This window comes from Prionailurus viverrinus, chromosome B2 (genome assembly GCF_022837055.1).
Source record: "Prionailurus viverrinus isolate Anna chromosome B2, UM_Priviv_1.0, whole genome shotgun sequence".
NCBI lineage: Eukaryota > Metazoa > Chordata > Mammalia > Carnivora > Felidae > Prionailurus > Prionailurus viverrinus.
The window spans coordinates 95,267,756-95,282,541 of record NC_062565.1 but is presented as its reverse complement, the minus strand read 5'-3'; the positions used below and the strand labels follow the sequence as shown (position 1 = coordinate 95,282,541).

Sequence of the window (14,786 nt, the reverse complement as noted above, 5' to 3'; positions counted from 1 at the left end):
GAAATATAACGCTTGATTGAGGCACTTTAAAAAAAAAAATTGCATTGGATAATGAGCAAATTACTTTTAGATACAAGAGTTCTTCTGTCCTCACTTGGCAGAAATGCTTACTGTGCTAATCCAAACAACCCAGCACCATTGAGGCCCCGGCTGATCCTCAAGGGTTCCCTCTGGCCGATGTCTTACTCATATTGATAATGACGTTATAAGCATGAACTGCTAGTTTCTTAGGTTGTAGTAAATGTCAAGAAACTCACCGCACACCATGAAAGGCTTGTCTTTTCCACATCTGAGCGGTTACCTGCCACCCTGCCCTTGCTTCCATTTACTCCAGCGTCTCTCCCTCTGGGAGGACCCGTCCTCACCTCAGGCTGATCTTGTGCACACCAGGATGGGCGGTGCTGTCCGCCTGCCCTCCTGTTCTCTCCTTTCCCCATCACCCAGCTCACCTCCTGTCCCTGCTCTGTCACTGACGGCACCATTACTGAAGCTGCGGCCCTGGGAGCTGAGGAGGACTCAATTCTCCGCCTTACTGTTCATCTCCCCACAGTTACCACATCCTGATGACTCTTCTTGGGAAATGCCTTTCATTTCTTTCCTTCCCTCCCTAGCCTTTGTCCCAGCTTGATGTGATAGGACAGGCTCATGGCAGTAGTGTTCCTCCTCGTCTCCCCTCCATCCTTCCATATACCTCCGTTGTTCGGCTTCCTTCCTGGATACCATCTTTATTTCTGTCACCCTACAGTCCACACAGTAACTCCCCAGGAACGGCCAAGTCAGAACTAAACTCCTGTCCATCTGGCTCACCAGAGCCTCGGCAGACCACCACCACCATTTTCACCGACCCCACGCTAAGCAGCCTTTTTCTTCTTGCAAATGGAAGTTTCCTTCTTGAAAACAAGATGTCGCTTGTTCTCCTCACCAGTCTGCCTCCCTCCCTACTGGTTGTTTGTATTCCTCTTCTCTCTCTGTTCCCAGCTCTGGCTGTCATCTTGAGTTGCCTGCCCTCCCACCACCTCATCCCCCAGAGAGCTGTCCTGTCTCTGACACCACCCTAGCCACGCACTGTCTCACACCCCCGTGCTCAAGATGCAGTTCAGTGCTCGCTCGAGGGCTCTTGTGTTTTGGGTCCCCAGCCAACTTCTCACTTACCTCTGCTTACATGTTACTACTTATGTTTTTATATGATTGTGTCTTAAGGGCAGAAGTGACATCATCTTCCTGCCTGTTTCTCCAGTGCCTTGCAGGGTATCTGCTGGCACATACGCAGAGCATAATATATTTTCGTCAAATAAACATTCCCAGCAGACGTGGATCATGACTTGGTTTTTGTTGTTTTCCTTAGATCTCCCCTACCATGAGATTGGACACAAAATAAGTAGGCCAGGGTTATTTGTATCACAGAAGTTTTCATAGAATATTTTGTTTCCTCCAGACATGACAGTGACAATCATTTACTAAAGGAATATTCTGGAGTTAGATGAACGATTAAAGTCAATTATAAGATCACTTTGCAAGTCGCATTGCTGCATAGCACAATGGATAGTATCTCAAGAGCTATTGTTCAATGAAATAACTATGCTTCTCGTTACTTTCAAAGCTAAGTAAGCTTTTATCTGTTCTTCCCTTTTCAGAATGGGTAGCTTGTGTGAGGTCTAACTTTTTGGTGTTATGCTACCTCCATGATGTGAGGAACGTTCTACAGCTCCACGACCTGGCCACGGGCGCTCTCCTCAAGACCTTCCCACTGGAGGTCGGCAGTGTTGTGGGCTACAGCGGTCAGAAGAAGGACACCGAAATCTTCTATCAGTTTACTTCCTTTTTATCTCCAGGTGAGAGAGTCTTTTCACCAATGTTATTCAGCTTAAAAATCAGACTAATGTTTGGGTTTCTTTTGGGAAATGGAAATGTAATGCTGTGTTATTGAAAATCACATGTGCTGTATTATAGCCAGAATTACATCATGAGAATAAAACAGTAAAACAGATGCTTAGAACACAGGGAAATGTGAGTGCCTAAAACAGCAAACTCATTCATCTTATATCCTGAGTCTGTGTTCTGGGGACAGGACCAACTGTTGTCCTAGGTTGATTTAAAAAAATTAGTATGAACAAGTATAACCTTAGATTCAAACTTTGGTCTATATGGATCAGGACACACGCAGTGCAGATTAACTTAAAAACGTAAAATAAAAATCTATAGTTCCGTCTGACATTAAAAACTTGTTTTCTAAAACAGACTGAGAGTGATGTTTGTTGTTGTTAAACCAAATTAAAATATAATTCTGAGGGTATAGTCTTACATCATATGGAAAAAAACTTGTTACTGGGTTCAAGGCAAAAAGAAAAAAAAATGCTTATAAATTGTGATACTGTGTTCCATGGTCTGGGTTGATTTTCCCCAAAGTAAACATAGTTGTCTTTTTAACTTTTTTTCAGTTGGTCACGCTCATTTTGCTGTTTTGGTCTTTCCTGCTTCTCCACTTGGCTGCACGGTTTTTGTTGTAACCACAGCCACACACATACTCTGATTTGTCCCAGGAGCCTGGCTCTGTTGGCAGCTTGCTGCTGACCGAGCACACCCTATCTTAAAAGCAATCTGGCTGAAAAAATTTCCACACTTTCCTTGTTTGTATTTCGAGCTCCTTCACAGCCCTGTCTGGTTTTGTGGCAATGGTTCAGTCCCTGGCAAAGTAACCAGACATAGGGGAGAAAGCTAGGCAGGTGCCGAAGTGGTTCTTCCTCGTGGGGTTCAGCCAGATGACAGTGATGGTGCATGTACGTGTGTGTGTGTGTGTGTGTGTGTGTGTGTGTGTGTGCATTTGTGTACACACGTGCGCACCTCAGAGTCATGGAGCAGGCAATCACAAGGAGTCTTCTCGTCGTGACAGCTTGCTGTCAGGGTTATTAAAACCAAAAGAGTGATGTTCTTCTATAAATAGATGTGCTGGTATACCCGGAATACCTAGCAAGCTTTACTGTCCCATGTGCCTTTCAGAGGACCCAGGGGGGTGAGGAAAAGTGCCCACAGCCCTGTGGAAACCAGGGCCAGTGCCAGGAGTCAAACTGACAGGTCAGGAGCCCTGTGTCGGGGAATCCTGCATCACGTCTGTCCTGCCCTGGGGCCTGAGGGTACAGTGGTTGCCAGTGAACAGGAACCAAGAAAAAAATCCATTTCCTCCAGATTGCCGTTCTGCAGGCTCTGTGATGTATTTCCCCAATTTACGCTGGTTCCAGAAATTTTACTTTGAAAATCTCATAGCTTAAACAGTTTAAACGGACAAAGGGCGATGAGGAGAATGGGGCAGGGGTGACTCACCCATTCTTAATAAAAGCCAGAGTTCCCAAAGGCCAGTAAACCTCCTTCGGTGACTCCATGTGACCATTTATATCAGGAACAAGTTCATCACTACCTGGGGGAGAGAGGGCTCATTGTCCTAGAGTAAAAAGATGGGTTCTGTGCCAAGGAATGAAATACTAGCTGCGACTATGGCTGTGAAGTTTGAGAGGTTGAATAGTTCTGGACCGCTGGGCAGTTTCTCGACAGGCTTTGTTATTGTAATGCCTTGTTCTTGCCCTTTATCTTTTCTTACTCATTTTGTCTCCATCTTTCTCTTTTCTCCCCTTAATGCAATTTGATACCTAAAATGAGAGAACAGGGCTTCCAGACTTACGCCTTCTGGTCCAAAGTAAAAACGGCCCATCAGATCAGTAAACTGGATCTCTCGAAAGCAACACTTACACACACACATATACATACATACATACATACATGCACATACATACCAGCTCAGAGGCTGTCTTTCCCTGGTCTCTGAAGATTAGCTATCTACTACTGTGGTAAACAACAGAGATACTAAATTATAAGTAAAGCCCTGGGGCCAAAATTAACTATGACTCCAGCTGTTTAGGACATGGGTTTATCTGGCCACTGCGCACGAGCTGACTTTGTTTCTCCTGGAGGCTCATAGTGAAGACTGTGTGTCTTGAGCCCAAGCTGCTTAGGACTTTTGTACCTTGAGTCAAACTTGGGAGAGAATGAGGATACGGGGCAATTTGGAACACGATGCACTTATTCCCTCTGGCTCAAACCACTTAGTGGTTTGTGCTGATTAATTCTGTATTCATGGAACGTCAGAGGGTTGTCTAAGGTTAGCTCCAGACAGACTTGCACGTTGTAATAATCCAGTACAGCAAGTCCGAGGTGCATGGGGGTAGGAAACGGGTTGAGCAGAGAAGCCTTGGGAAGGGCAAAAAAAATTTAAGATTTAATTTTTTAGAGCAGTTTTAGGTACACAGCAAAAAAAAGGGGAAGGTACAGAGATTTCTTATATTCTTCCTGCCCCCACATGCATAGCCTCCCCCATCATCATCTCCCACCAGAGTGGTACAGTTGTCACAGTTGATGAACTTATACAGACACATGGTAATCACCCAAAGTCCCTAGTGTTCATTACGGTTGACTCTTGGTGTTGTACGTTCTGTGGGTTTGGGCAAATGCATAATGACATGTATCCATCATAATAGTATCCTATAGAATATTTTCACTCTTCCTCCCCCTCTTCACCCCTCCCCCAACCCCTGGCAACCACTGATCTTTTTGCTGTCTCCACAGTTTTGTCTTTTCCAGACTGTCATATGGTTGGAATCATACAGTAGTATGCAGACTTTCCAGACTGGCTTCTTTCACTTACTACTCTGCATTTAAGATTCCTCCGTATCTTTTCTTGGGCTTGATTGCTTATTTCTTTTAGCCCTGAATAATATTCCATTGTCTGGATGTACTGAGGTTTATTTACACATTCATCTTCTGAAGGACATCTTGGCACCTTCCAAGTTTGAGCAGTTATGAATAAAGCTGCTATAAACATCCGTGTGCAGATTTTTGTGTGGACATAACTTCTCAACTCCTCTGTGTAAATACCAAGGAGTGCAGACATTTTCAAGACTTGTTTTAGTTTACATTTATGTTTTTTTTTTCTTTTAATAACTTTAAAACCCACCCTACACAGGTGGGTCAGTATAGATCATCTTTTCCAAAGTTCTTTTGCCCTCTCTGTACACACCAGTGTTTCAGAGCCTTGGATTTTTCTTTCACAGTTTCCCCCAGAGTCATCCCTTCCTCTTAACTCCTACTCCCATTTCTTTTACCCCTTTACATTTATTTTGGATTATTGGGGATATATGAGCTAATCATCCCCGGCTCCTTCCTGTTACTAGAATGGCTTTGTTAAACCACTGCTTTCATCAGGAGACCCATCTCCTCATGTCCAGACACCTCCCCTGGCCTCAGGGGACTTCTTCTATAACCCAATTCTCTTTCACCCTGAAATGTCGAAATTTATTTCCTAGAGATCACCTAACCAGTCCTCTCTGGTTTATGATTCCAAGATGACTTCTCCAAACCCCACCTTCCTTGGGCTTACCAAGCCAAATCAGACAGAACACAAAACATCATTAGATTATAGCGATTCACATTATGTGAATGTGCCATAGGCTAACCTTGGGGTAACCCAGATGGACCTGTTAAAAGGAAGTGTTGACCAAATACATTAAGCACTGGTACCTTCAAGTTTAACCCAGTCTCCTCCCAGGTGCCACTTTGGCACAGGACCGAAGGATAGAAGTCAGGTATTTGGCATGATTTCTCTGAACAGTAGTAGCCAGCCCCTGTTGTCTACTTGTTTCATTCTGCTGTTAGAGGATTTGATATAGTAGTCTTTCCAGATAAAAGGCATTTTTTTGTATTATTTTTTTTTAATGTTTATTTATTTTTGAGAGAGAGAGTGTGCACGCAACTGGGGGAGAGAGAGAGAGGGAGACGGAGGGTCTGAGTGGGCTGGGCAGTAACAACAGAGAGCCCAGTGAGGGGTTTGAACTCATGAACCCACTTAACTGACTGAGCCACCCGGGGACCCCCAGATAAACAGGAGCTTAGAGTACATTTCCTATTTATTGTCTTTCACAAAGGAATTTGCATTCTAATACTTTGGTGATTTGTCTAAGGTCACTGGCCCAGCAACTGTCAGAGGCGGGAATCCTGGCTGCCAGGTGCTTTTTCATTCACTGCAGTACAGGTTGCAGCGATACCAGAGTGAGGCAGGTGCTCAAATAGCACATGCTCGGTCTGCAGTCATTTTTGTTAGTTGTTTGGTTGTCTGGGTTTTTTTTTTTCAAGGATTTGGACTTTTTTGTGTGTTTTGAGGAAGGGAAGCAAGTACGGATCAAGAAGCGATTCAAAAATTAACATATATCTGAAAATAGCCTTGCCTTCAAGATTACATTCCTCTAGGCAAGGACAGTAATCAGTATATCTGGTACATTAGAATGTATGCCCAGAGCGTAGTTTGGAAGTACTGTATGTATGAAGATGTATTTTAATAAATACCCAAGTATGACTTAAACCAGGAAAGCCAATACTTGGGTCATGTTACGTATCTTCTCTCTGTCAACATTCATCATACTTCCAATTATAGTACCTTAAAATAATTTTGTCTGTAAGCATGAGAATTGCAGTGACATTCATAGGGATCAGCAGCCTTGCTGTTAATGAGTGTAAACTATTACTCTTTGCCACTGGGGGTACAGAGTATCCCTTCTCATCTGTTAATGAAATACATGCACAGAGGAGTTGAGAAGAAAGAGAGCCACCATTTTAATACCTGATCAGTCACTTCAGATGTACCCTGTGGGAGTACCATTTAGTTTCAAGTTTTCCAGCAAGTATTGGGATCGCTAAATCGATTTTTTCATCTATCTGACAGTGTATGTTTAATGTATTGTGTGGGAGGGCTGTTTCCGCACCAGCCACTCTGGATGACTAATTCTGTTTCATAAACCACTGCAGTTTTCAAATAGTAACAACTCGTCTTATTGTTTCTTTGATTTAGTTCTTACGTGTTAAAGTGTAATAGCATTAAATTCAGGAAATGGATTTTTAATTAGTGTTTAAATAAGCTGGCATTCTTGGTGTACATTCATTCATTTGTGTTGTGCACAATTCCTGGGATAATAAAAATTTTTAAAGTAGCTCTAAAATGGTACCTGGTCATCTCTGGTCCCTGACTGCTGTCCACGTGTGTGTGCACGGACAGGTGGGTATCTGGTGTCAGGAGCCCCAGAGTTCCCATCAGGAGGCTTCTGGCTGGTTGTTGACTTGGGGCAGTCATTTGAGTTTTCCATCTTAATTCACCTCTCAAGGTGAAGTGGCCCTACATGAAGTTCCCCATCTTTTTTGACCTGCATTCCTAAGTGACCCAGCATAGGGAAGACCTGTTAAGTTTTCACTCTTACAGTTTTTACCTCTTCTCATACTCATGGAATGCTATGGAATCTTCTAAAATGTATACGACAGATGATGGTCGTCAAAACGCTGTGTGTGGTGGCAGTGAGGAAAAGTGAACACTCCATGTGCAGACTGTTCTAATAAGCACTCTTGGCACAGTGACCCTCACATGGCAGCAGGTCCCCAACTCATGTTCCTCTCTTGTGATTCATGGCATCCAGTTGTGCTGTGTGCCCTTGCCCCCTTGCAGCCAGTGAGCTTGTGGACTAAATCAGGACTTCCGCTTCCTTCTAGGTATCATTTATCACTGTGACCTCACCAAAGAGGAGCTGGAGCCACGAGTCTTCCGAGAGGTTACCGTGAAAGGGATCGATGCTTCCGATTACCAGACAGTCCAGGTATGGAGCATTTGATCCTGATAACATGAGAGTTAGAAAAATCTGACTGTCAGACCAGGCCATTCACACCCTAGTTCATCAGGAGCCATGGAGGTAATCCATAGTAATACAGACAACAGGTCTTGGAGCTCCTGCTCTCTCTGGGCATTGAGCCAGCACAGTCCCTTCCTCCTAGAGCTCGTGGGCTCTGCTCCCGTAGCTGCTGCTCTCAACAAGATGAGCCAGGGTCCTCATCTTACTGCAGTAGCTATCACAGCAACACCACTTGTCTGCTTGCTTGAGAGTGGGTTACAGTTCAGCTCAGGTCTTGTGGTGTCACAAGTAACAACATAGATTTGCTGCACATAAAGTACTCAAGTGCTACGAGTCAGTCTTTTCCGTCTGGCGTTCACATGTATTTCCACTGGCACAGAGGAGACACTTCCTAAAAATTAGAATGAACATATTAACTGATTTGTCAGTCTCTGACCACCCATCCTTTCAGGTTAAGAATCTCTGTTTCTGTTTTTTCAGCTCCCCAAAGGCATTGAGTCTTCCAGAAACTGATGACTTATTAATTGAGGATGTAGAATGTCACTGTTCCTTTGCAGTGAGAGGTCGGTCACCTGTCAGGTAGCAGGTGTGTATCAGGGCTCTCCCACTGGAGGGCTGGATCACACAGGCCACAGATTAGGAATCAGAACACTGTTTGTTAAGGAAGTTTAGAACAAAGAGCTGGACGCTCCCGAGAATGTTTCTGTGAAACTCGGGCATTATTTTAGCTCCTTGAGTTATCCTTCAACTATCTAGAAACGGTCTAGATGACGGCCTAGATCTAGATCATAAACGAATAAAGCATTGTTTACAAAAACCCATGGTGGGCTGGACCTGGTCCAGGGCTACAGTTTGCCGACCCTCATTCTAGAACAGGAGTTGGCAGACTGGCCTCTGGTTTTATGGGAGAACAGCCATGCTCATTTGTTTACGTAGTGTCGATGGCTGTCTTGGTGCATTAACGGGGGCGGGGGGGGGGGGTGCAACAGGGATTCTATGGCCCACAAAGTGTAAAATACTTACCATTTGTCCCTCTGAGAAAGAGTTTGCTGGTCCCTGGTCTATGGTAAAAAGCACTTATAAAATCAGAATGTTCCCAGTAGATGCTCAGGTCCTTTGTCATGAAGCTCTGTCAGGCCTGAAATGTGCATATACTCGTTGGGTGACATTGGGTGAGTCACTTAACCTTTCTGCCACAATTTTTTTTTAGCTGTAGAATAGGGATGATATCTCTCTTACAGGATTCCTATAGGATTATTTGAGATGATGTATATTAAGTGTCTGGCACATAGAATATAAATTGATTTTTTTCAATCAATATTAGAAATAAATATAACAGACTGTTAGTCTTCTGTATCTATTTTGGCTTGCTGCTTCTTTCATTTTCAAGGTGAGCCGTTGCCTGGGGAGATATCCTGTGGGAGCCAGTAGCCCGTCTGGCACTTACATGGTTCGCTAATTCACCCTAGTCCTGTATTAGACTTTAAAAATCATTTTTAAGCTGCCGTTCTTTGCTGTTATCCCTTTTCTCCACGTCTAGAGTGTTTGCTCCTATCAAATGTAACATTTGACCTCCCCAGGGCCTATGTCTAGTCTTTGCCTCAGTATCCCCGGGGCCAGGGTGTGCGTACGCACCAATGCACACCATTGCCTCTCCCATCAGTAATGCCAGGGATGCCCGAGTGGCCTCCAGTGACCATCACTCCTCTGCCCCCAGGGGTGCAGCCGTGGCTGCCCTAGAATTTGTTCAGTCACCCAAGACAAGCCCCTTGTCTTCTCATCGCTACTATGCAGCCCTGCAGCTCTCTATTAAAAAATGACACATTATTCTCCTCTCTTTTCCAGCCTCTCACAAATAATTAGTGCTCAAATATGTGGTTGTCTTTGGAGTTTGGGTGAGGGCGAGGCACCTGTAATAACGGCAGCTGCCAGGGAGGCGGCTTCTTACAGAGAAGTAACACTCTTCTTACAGTGAGGATGGTTGGGGTTGTTTCTTCTGTCAAGTAGCTGTTCTTTTCCGTGCTGGTAATAGTAACATTCTCTATAGGGGATACACAAAGAAGCTGGTTATCACCTATTATGTATTGTTTTCATTTAGAAGTGAAAAGATAAAACTTTACAATTAAGCAAATGCTTGGTTGGAGTAGAAATCTCTCAGCCAGGTACCTAGCCTGACAGTCCCACATTTAACTGGGGAAGAGATGCGCTTGGGTGATGCTGGTTGCTTGTATCATTGGAAAACTGAACTCTTTGCCTCACAAAGAAAACTTCCCTGATGTTGAGCTACTCAAAAACAACCTTTTGTTTCTACTGCTGCAGTATAGGAAGGAAAAAAAGATGGTAAGTATTTTAAGACAGTAACTGGATAGGGAGCCTGGGTGGCTCAGTCAGTTAAGCGTCCAACTCTTGATTTCAGCTCAGGTCAGGATCTCATGGTTCATGAGTTCAAGCCCCGAGTTGGGCTCTGCACTGACAGTGCAGAGCCTGTGTGAGATCTCTCTCTCTGTCTCTCTCTGCCCTCCCCCACTTATGTGTGGGCTTTCTCTCTCAAAATAAATAAATAAACTTGAAAAACAAAAAAAGGGTGGTAACTGAACAGAACACATTACATTACAGGTCTTGATGCACTGTTCCTTATTCCCATATTTTAGAGAGTAGAGATGTGTCTGTGGGCCGAATATATGTATAATGCCAATAGGAGATTTTATATCTATTGATTATACTCATCAGACATATTGCATTGAGTTAGCAAAATAGAATTCTTTCATCATTTAGGGGTGCCTTTGAAATGCCCTTTGATGTCACAAAACCATAGACTCATATCATTTTAAAATCCATTGTGCGGTGGTTTAGATTCAAGTGTATCAGCAGAGCTTTGACATGAAATGGGAGCGTGACAGATGTTCTCACACTGTGATTAGGCTCTCAGTGGTGTTGCCAACAATGACCCACCGTTGTAAAAGCAGACCCTAGAGGGGGATTTGTACATGAATGGAAAACATCCTGATGGTGTGTAATAAAAACCACAGCATTTTGAAGAAAAAAAAAAAAATCTTTTTGTTTTTAGTCACTTTAGGGTAATGTCACTTTTGATTCCTCTTGAGTCTACTGTTTCTATTTATTCCATACGTGATTTTAAAAGCTCCCCTGGGCTGTTTGTTGTTCCTTCTTATATTCTGTGAGGTATGTTATGGTTTGGAGCATGTACTGTGGCACAGATTATGCTGCATGGTTGGTCCATGCAATTAACGGTGGTCATGACTCTGCCCATGTACCCGGTGGTAGAGCTGGTGAGATAGACCAAGCCTAGGAAAAAGGAAGGGTCAAAGACACACATGGCTATATAACCCACAGAGGACGATTCGTGTTTGCTATATATTTACTCAGGACCCATCTTGAATTTGGACAGGGAGTGGGGTTGACCATATGGTGTCGTATTTTGCTAACAGACATAGAACAAAGCTGCTGTCTGTTACAGCCTTTATCCGTTTCTGACTACAGCAGTGAGTAGAAAATTGATGTGTATCAGAAATATAATTTTGAAAATCAGATCCTGGAAAAACTGTTTCTCTTCCAGTTGGGGGTACACATAAAAATTTAGTTTTAGATAGATTTATCAAATCTGCAATTGACTAATCTTGAATTTTTCTTTCTTTCTTTTTTTTTTTTATTGTGAATGCCACATCCACATAATATTGATTAGAACCTCTGTGCCCATATCTTTCAAAAAAAAAGTTGAAATACTGAACATTAGAAATTACATTTATAACGGGCCCCTGTGTGGCTCAGTCCGACTTTGGCTCAGGTCATGATCTTGAGGTTTGTGAGTTCGAGCCCCACGTCAGGCTCTATGCTGACAGCTCAGAGCCCAGAGCCTGGTTCGGATTCTGTGTCTCCCTCTCTCTGCCCCTCACCTGCTCAGACTCTTTCTCTCTCAAAAATAAAAGTAAAAACATTTTTAAAAAATTACATTTATAAAATAAGTTTGGTGACCAGTGATATGCATGAAAAAATCTGTCTACATTTATAATCAGCCGTGTGCTTCACTTTAAACAAAAGTGAGGTAATAGGGAGGTGGTAGTTAAATTTAGTCTGTCAGCAAGTATGACATGACCTTCAATGCTGGTGGTACTGTTTGAATACAGAAAATTTCTAGACACAAGGCATTGTCCCAGGAAATTTACAGTCAGACTGTAACTCAACGGAGAGTTGAGACACACAGATTTGAAAGGACAGACACCTTCTCTCAGTGAGCAAGGGGAAGGTGCAGCCTTCAGTCAGTGCTGCAGTGTTAAAGACCACCCTGGCTGGGCAGAGGAGGATATCTTCAGGGGAGGGGTGGAAATTGGGTAGGGCTTTGAAGGATGGGTGCTTCCATGATTCCCAGTTCCCCAGGACACTCCTGACCAGTTTTACCACCACCCTCATTCAGACACTGCGTCCGCCTTTTTGTTGCAGGTTACTTTCATAATTTTACAGCAAATTAAAGAAGGAAATCGTGCTCTCAGTATCCTGTGCAGTGAGGTTGCCTTCTGTCACCTGTGGATGGAATAGTGTTTGCCCTGTGGTTGAACGTGGCATGATATGTAGTGTAGCAAGATGCACCTTTTGGTTTCTCAGTATCTCATTTTTGCCCAGCCAGCTGAGAGATTGGCCTTTTTCCTCCCCAAATAAAAGACAAAATTTATAGACCTGAAAAAGAACAGTGAACTGAGTGTACTGTGAATAAGCTCCATTATCAACAGTTTCTGCATTTCATAAAAGACAAAAAATTGGAAGGAAGGTCCAATTTTATGGGTGAAAGCAAGCAATATAGTAGGAAAATAGTAAGAATTCTAAGTATTTAACAGATTGAATTATCTTACTTCCTGTTGTCTGGTGCTTAGTAGGGACTTTTCTGAGGTTTACCTGAAGTAATGCATATGAAACATCAGGAACATCCCAAAGGTGATTTGCTGTGTAACTGAAAAGAAATGTTAAAATTAAATAATTCTTTGGGTTTACCAAGACGCCTTGGGGTAGAAGGACTGGGGATTTTTTTCTTGAGTGTAGATTTTTCTAACCTTGGTGGTCACTGATTTGTGGTTGCTAGCATATACAGACTTTGCCAATGAGAGAACACGTGCTCAGAACCTTAATTAGTCTTTGAACATTTGTTAAGTTCCACGCTAAGCGCATGGTGCATCACAGTTTTTGAATATTGACTCATCTGCGTCCTCAGTGAGCTGACCACTGGACTGGCGATGATGTTTTTCTCTAGTGCTGTGTTCTCACAGTTAGGTATTGATCAGAAATCTTCAGAAATGTCAGGGAAGAATGAGTGGGGGAGCATTTTCATAAAGAACTTTTTGAGAGGTCACTGTGCTTGCATGTGATTAGGAAACTGCTTTAAGTCAAACCAGTTGTTGGTGATGATTTAGCGCCTGTGCATCAAGGTTCTGTGTGATGTTAGGCTTCGAAGTGGGATATTCTTGCATGAACAGATCCCCACCCTTCTAGATCTCTGTCATGCCGGCATTCTAGACGGAGGGCATAATGTTCACATTCTGAGGGTACGTGTGTGTGTGTCTCTTTCCCCTTTTGGTATCAGCTGTGTTAAAGTAATTTGTAACAGGTGATAAAGAGTTTGCTTCCTTGTTACCTTATAATACAGAAATAAGTTCTGGGGCCCAAGTCAATAGCTCCTGCAGTCCCCATACCACCGTAAATAAATCCCCTTCCGTGTTTTTTAAGAGTACATTACTGTATAGCGACCTGCCAATATATAACCCTCTTTCAGTAGAAATCACAAGGTGGCTTTGAGAATTGAGCAGCCAGTCCCGTAAGGAAAGGCCTGGGGAGGTTTCTTGAGCTTTCTGTGGGGCTTCACTAGGGCAACGTGAGTGAAAGCGAAGCCTGTGCTGGCCTTGCTCAGAGCTTCTCTGTACTTCACTCTGAGGAAATGCGGTTTGCAGTGAGATGGGGACCAGGAAAACAGCTGCACCCACCCTGGTGACTTAAAGCATGGGTGGCCAGGAAAAGGAAGCCCTATTGGTTGGTTCTTCTCAGGGACGTGGTGGTGACTCAGCATCAGGGGTGTTTGCTCAGCTTATTTTGTCGAGATATTAATGAGATGAACAGGTGTTGATTTAATTTGAATGGCTCAGATTTGCTTCTGGAAGGCCATCTAGGTTTATTCTTCTTTAGTAATGTTGTATTAGAGGCCGTAAATGTCAGGGATTAGGCTACGTGTAAACTCAGTACCATAGGTCACGACTATACTCTGGAGATTTGTTCATCCTTAGTACATACACAATTTGTAATATATCAGATATCTACAGATAATACTGAGTTTGCTATTATATGTAATAAAGCCACTTAAGTAGATTCACATTTTGTTTACATTGTTCTAAGAGTCATGGGTTTTGAGATCCCTAAAAGTTTGCTCATGTGCAGGTGGGTAGATTTCAGGCTACTGCTAGCAGTTAGCTTGCCAAAAGAATGTCCTATTTCATTATCTTATAGAAAACAAAGTAGCAAGTAACTTCCTTCTTATTAGCGCTAAATCAATAGCATGGTATCGTCTATGAATCACGGCATATGTGCTAATGGCACTTACCTTTGTCATTTTAATAATTGTTTTTAAAAATGAATCTGAATCTCATGTTATTCAGATTAGATTCAGCTGTGAGCGGCAGGAGAAATCAAAATAACCGTGGCTTAAAGAAGAGAGATGTGTGTTTCCCTCTCACATAAAAGAAGTGCAGGAGGAGTCAGTCCAGGGCTGACATGGCATCTGAGGTGTGAGGAATCCAAGCTCCTCCTCTCTTGCTGCTTTGTCACAAGTGGCTTCTGTTTCCGGCATCACTTCGTGGTCCTTGAACGCTGCTGGCCATCCAGCCATATTAATGTCTTACTTTCTAGCCAACAGGAAGGCAGCAGTAGGGAAGAAGAAGGGGGACGGAAGGTACATGCCAGCTGTCTTATAAGCATGTGTGCTAACGGTGACATGTGTTATGTCTGCTTTTGTCTTATTGGTGAAAAAGTACTCATGTGGCCACGTGTATCACAAGGAGGTTTAGAGATGTTGTT

General features: G+C 43.2%; 1 protein-coding gene across 1 annotated transcript in view; it reads left to right on the top strand.

Moving 5' to 3' along the window:
* Positions 1-14,786, top strand: part of PREP (prolyl endopeptidase) — a 126,216-nt gene that overhangs the window by 75,583 nt on the left and 35,847 nt on the right. The window contains exons 9-10 of the mRNA XM_047860322.1: positions 1,635-1,832; positions 7,579-7,682. Of these exons, the coding sequence (XP_047716278.1) occupies positions 1,635-1,832; positions 7,579-7,682 (302 nt within the window). The remainder of the gene's footprint in view (positions 1-1,634; positions 1,833-7,578; positions 7,683-14,786) is intronic.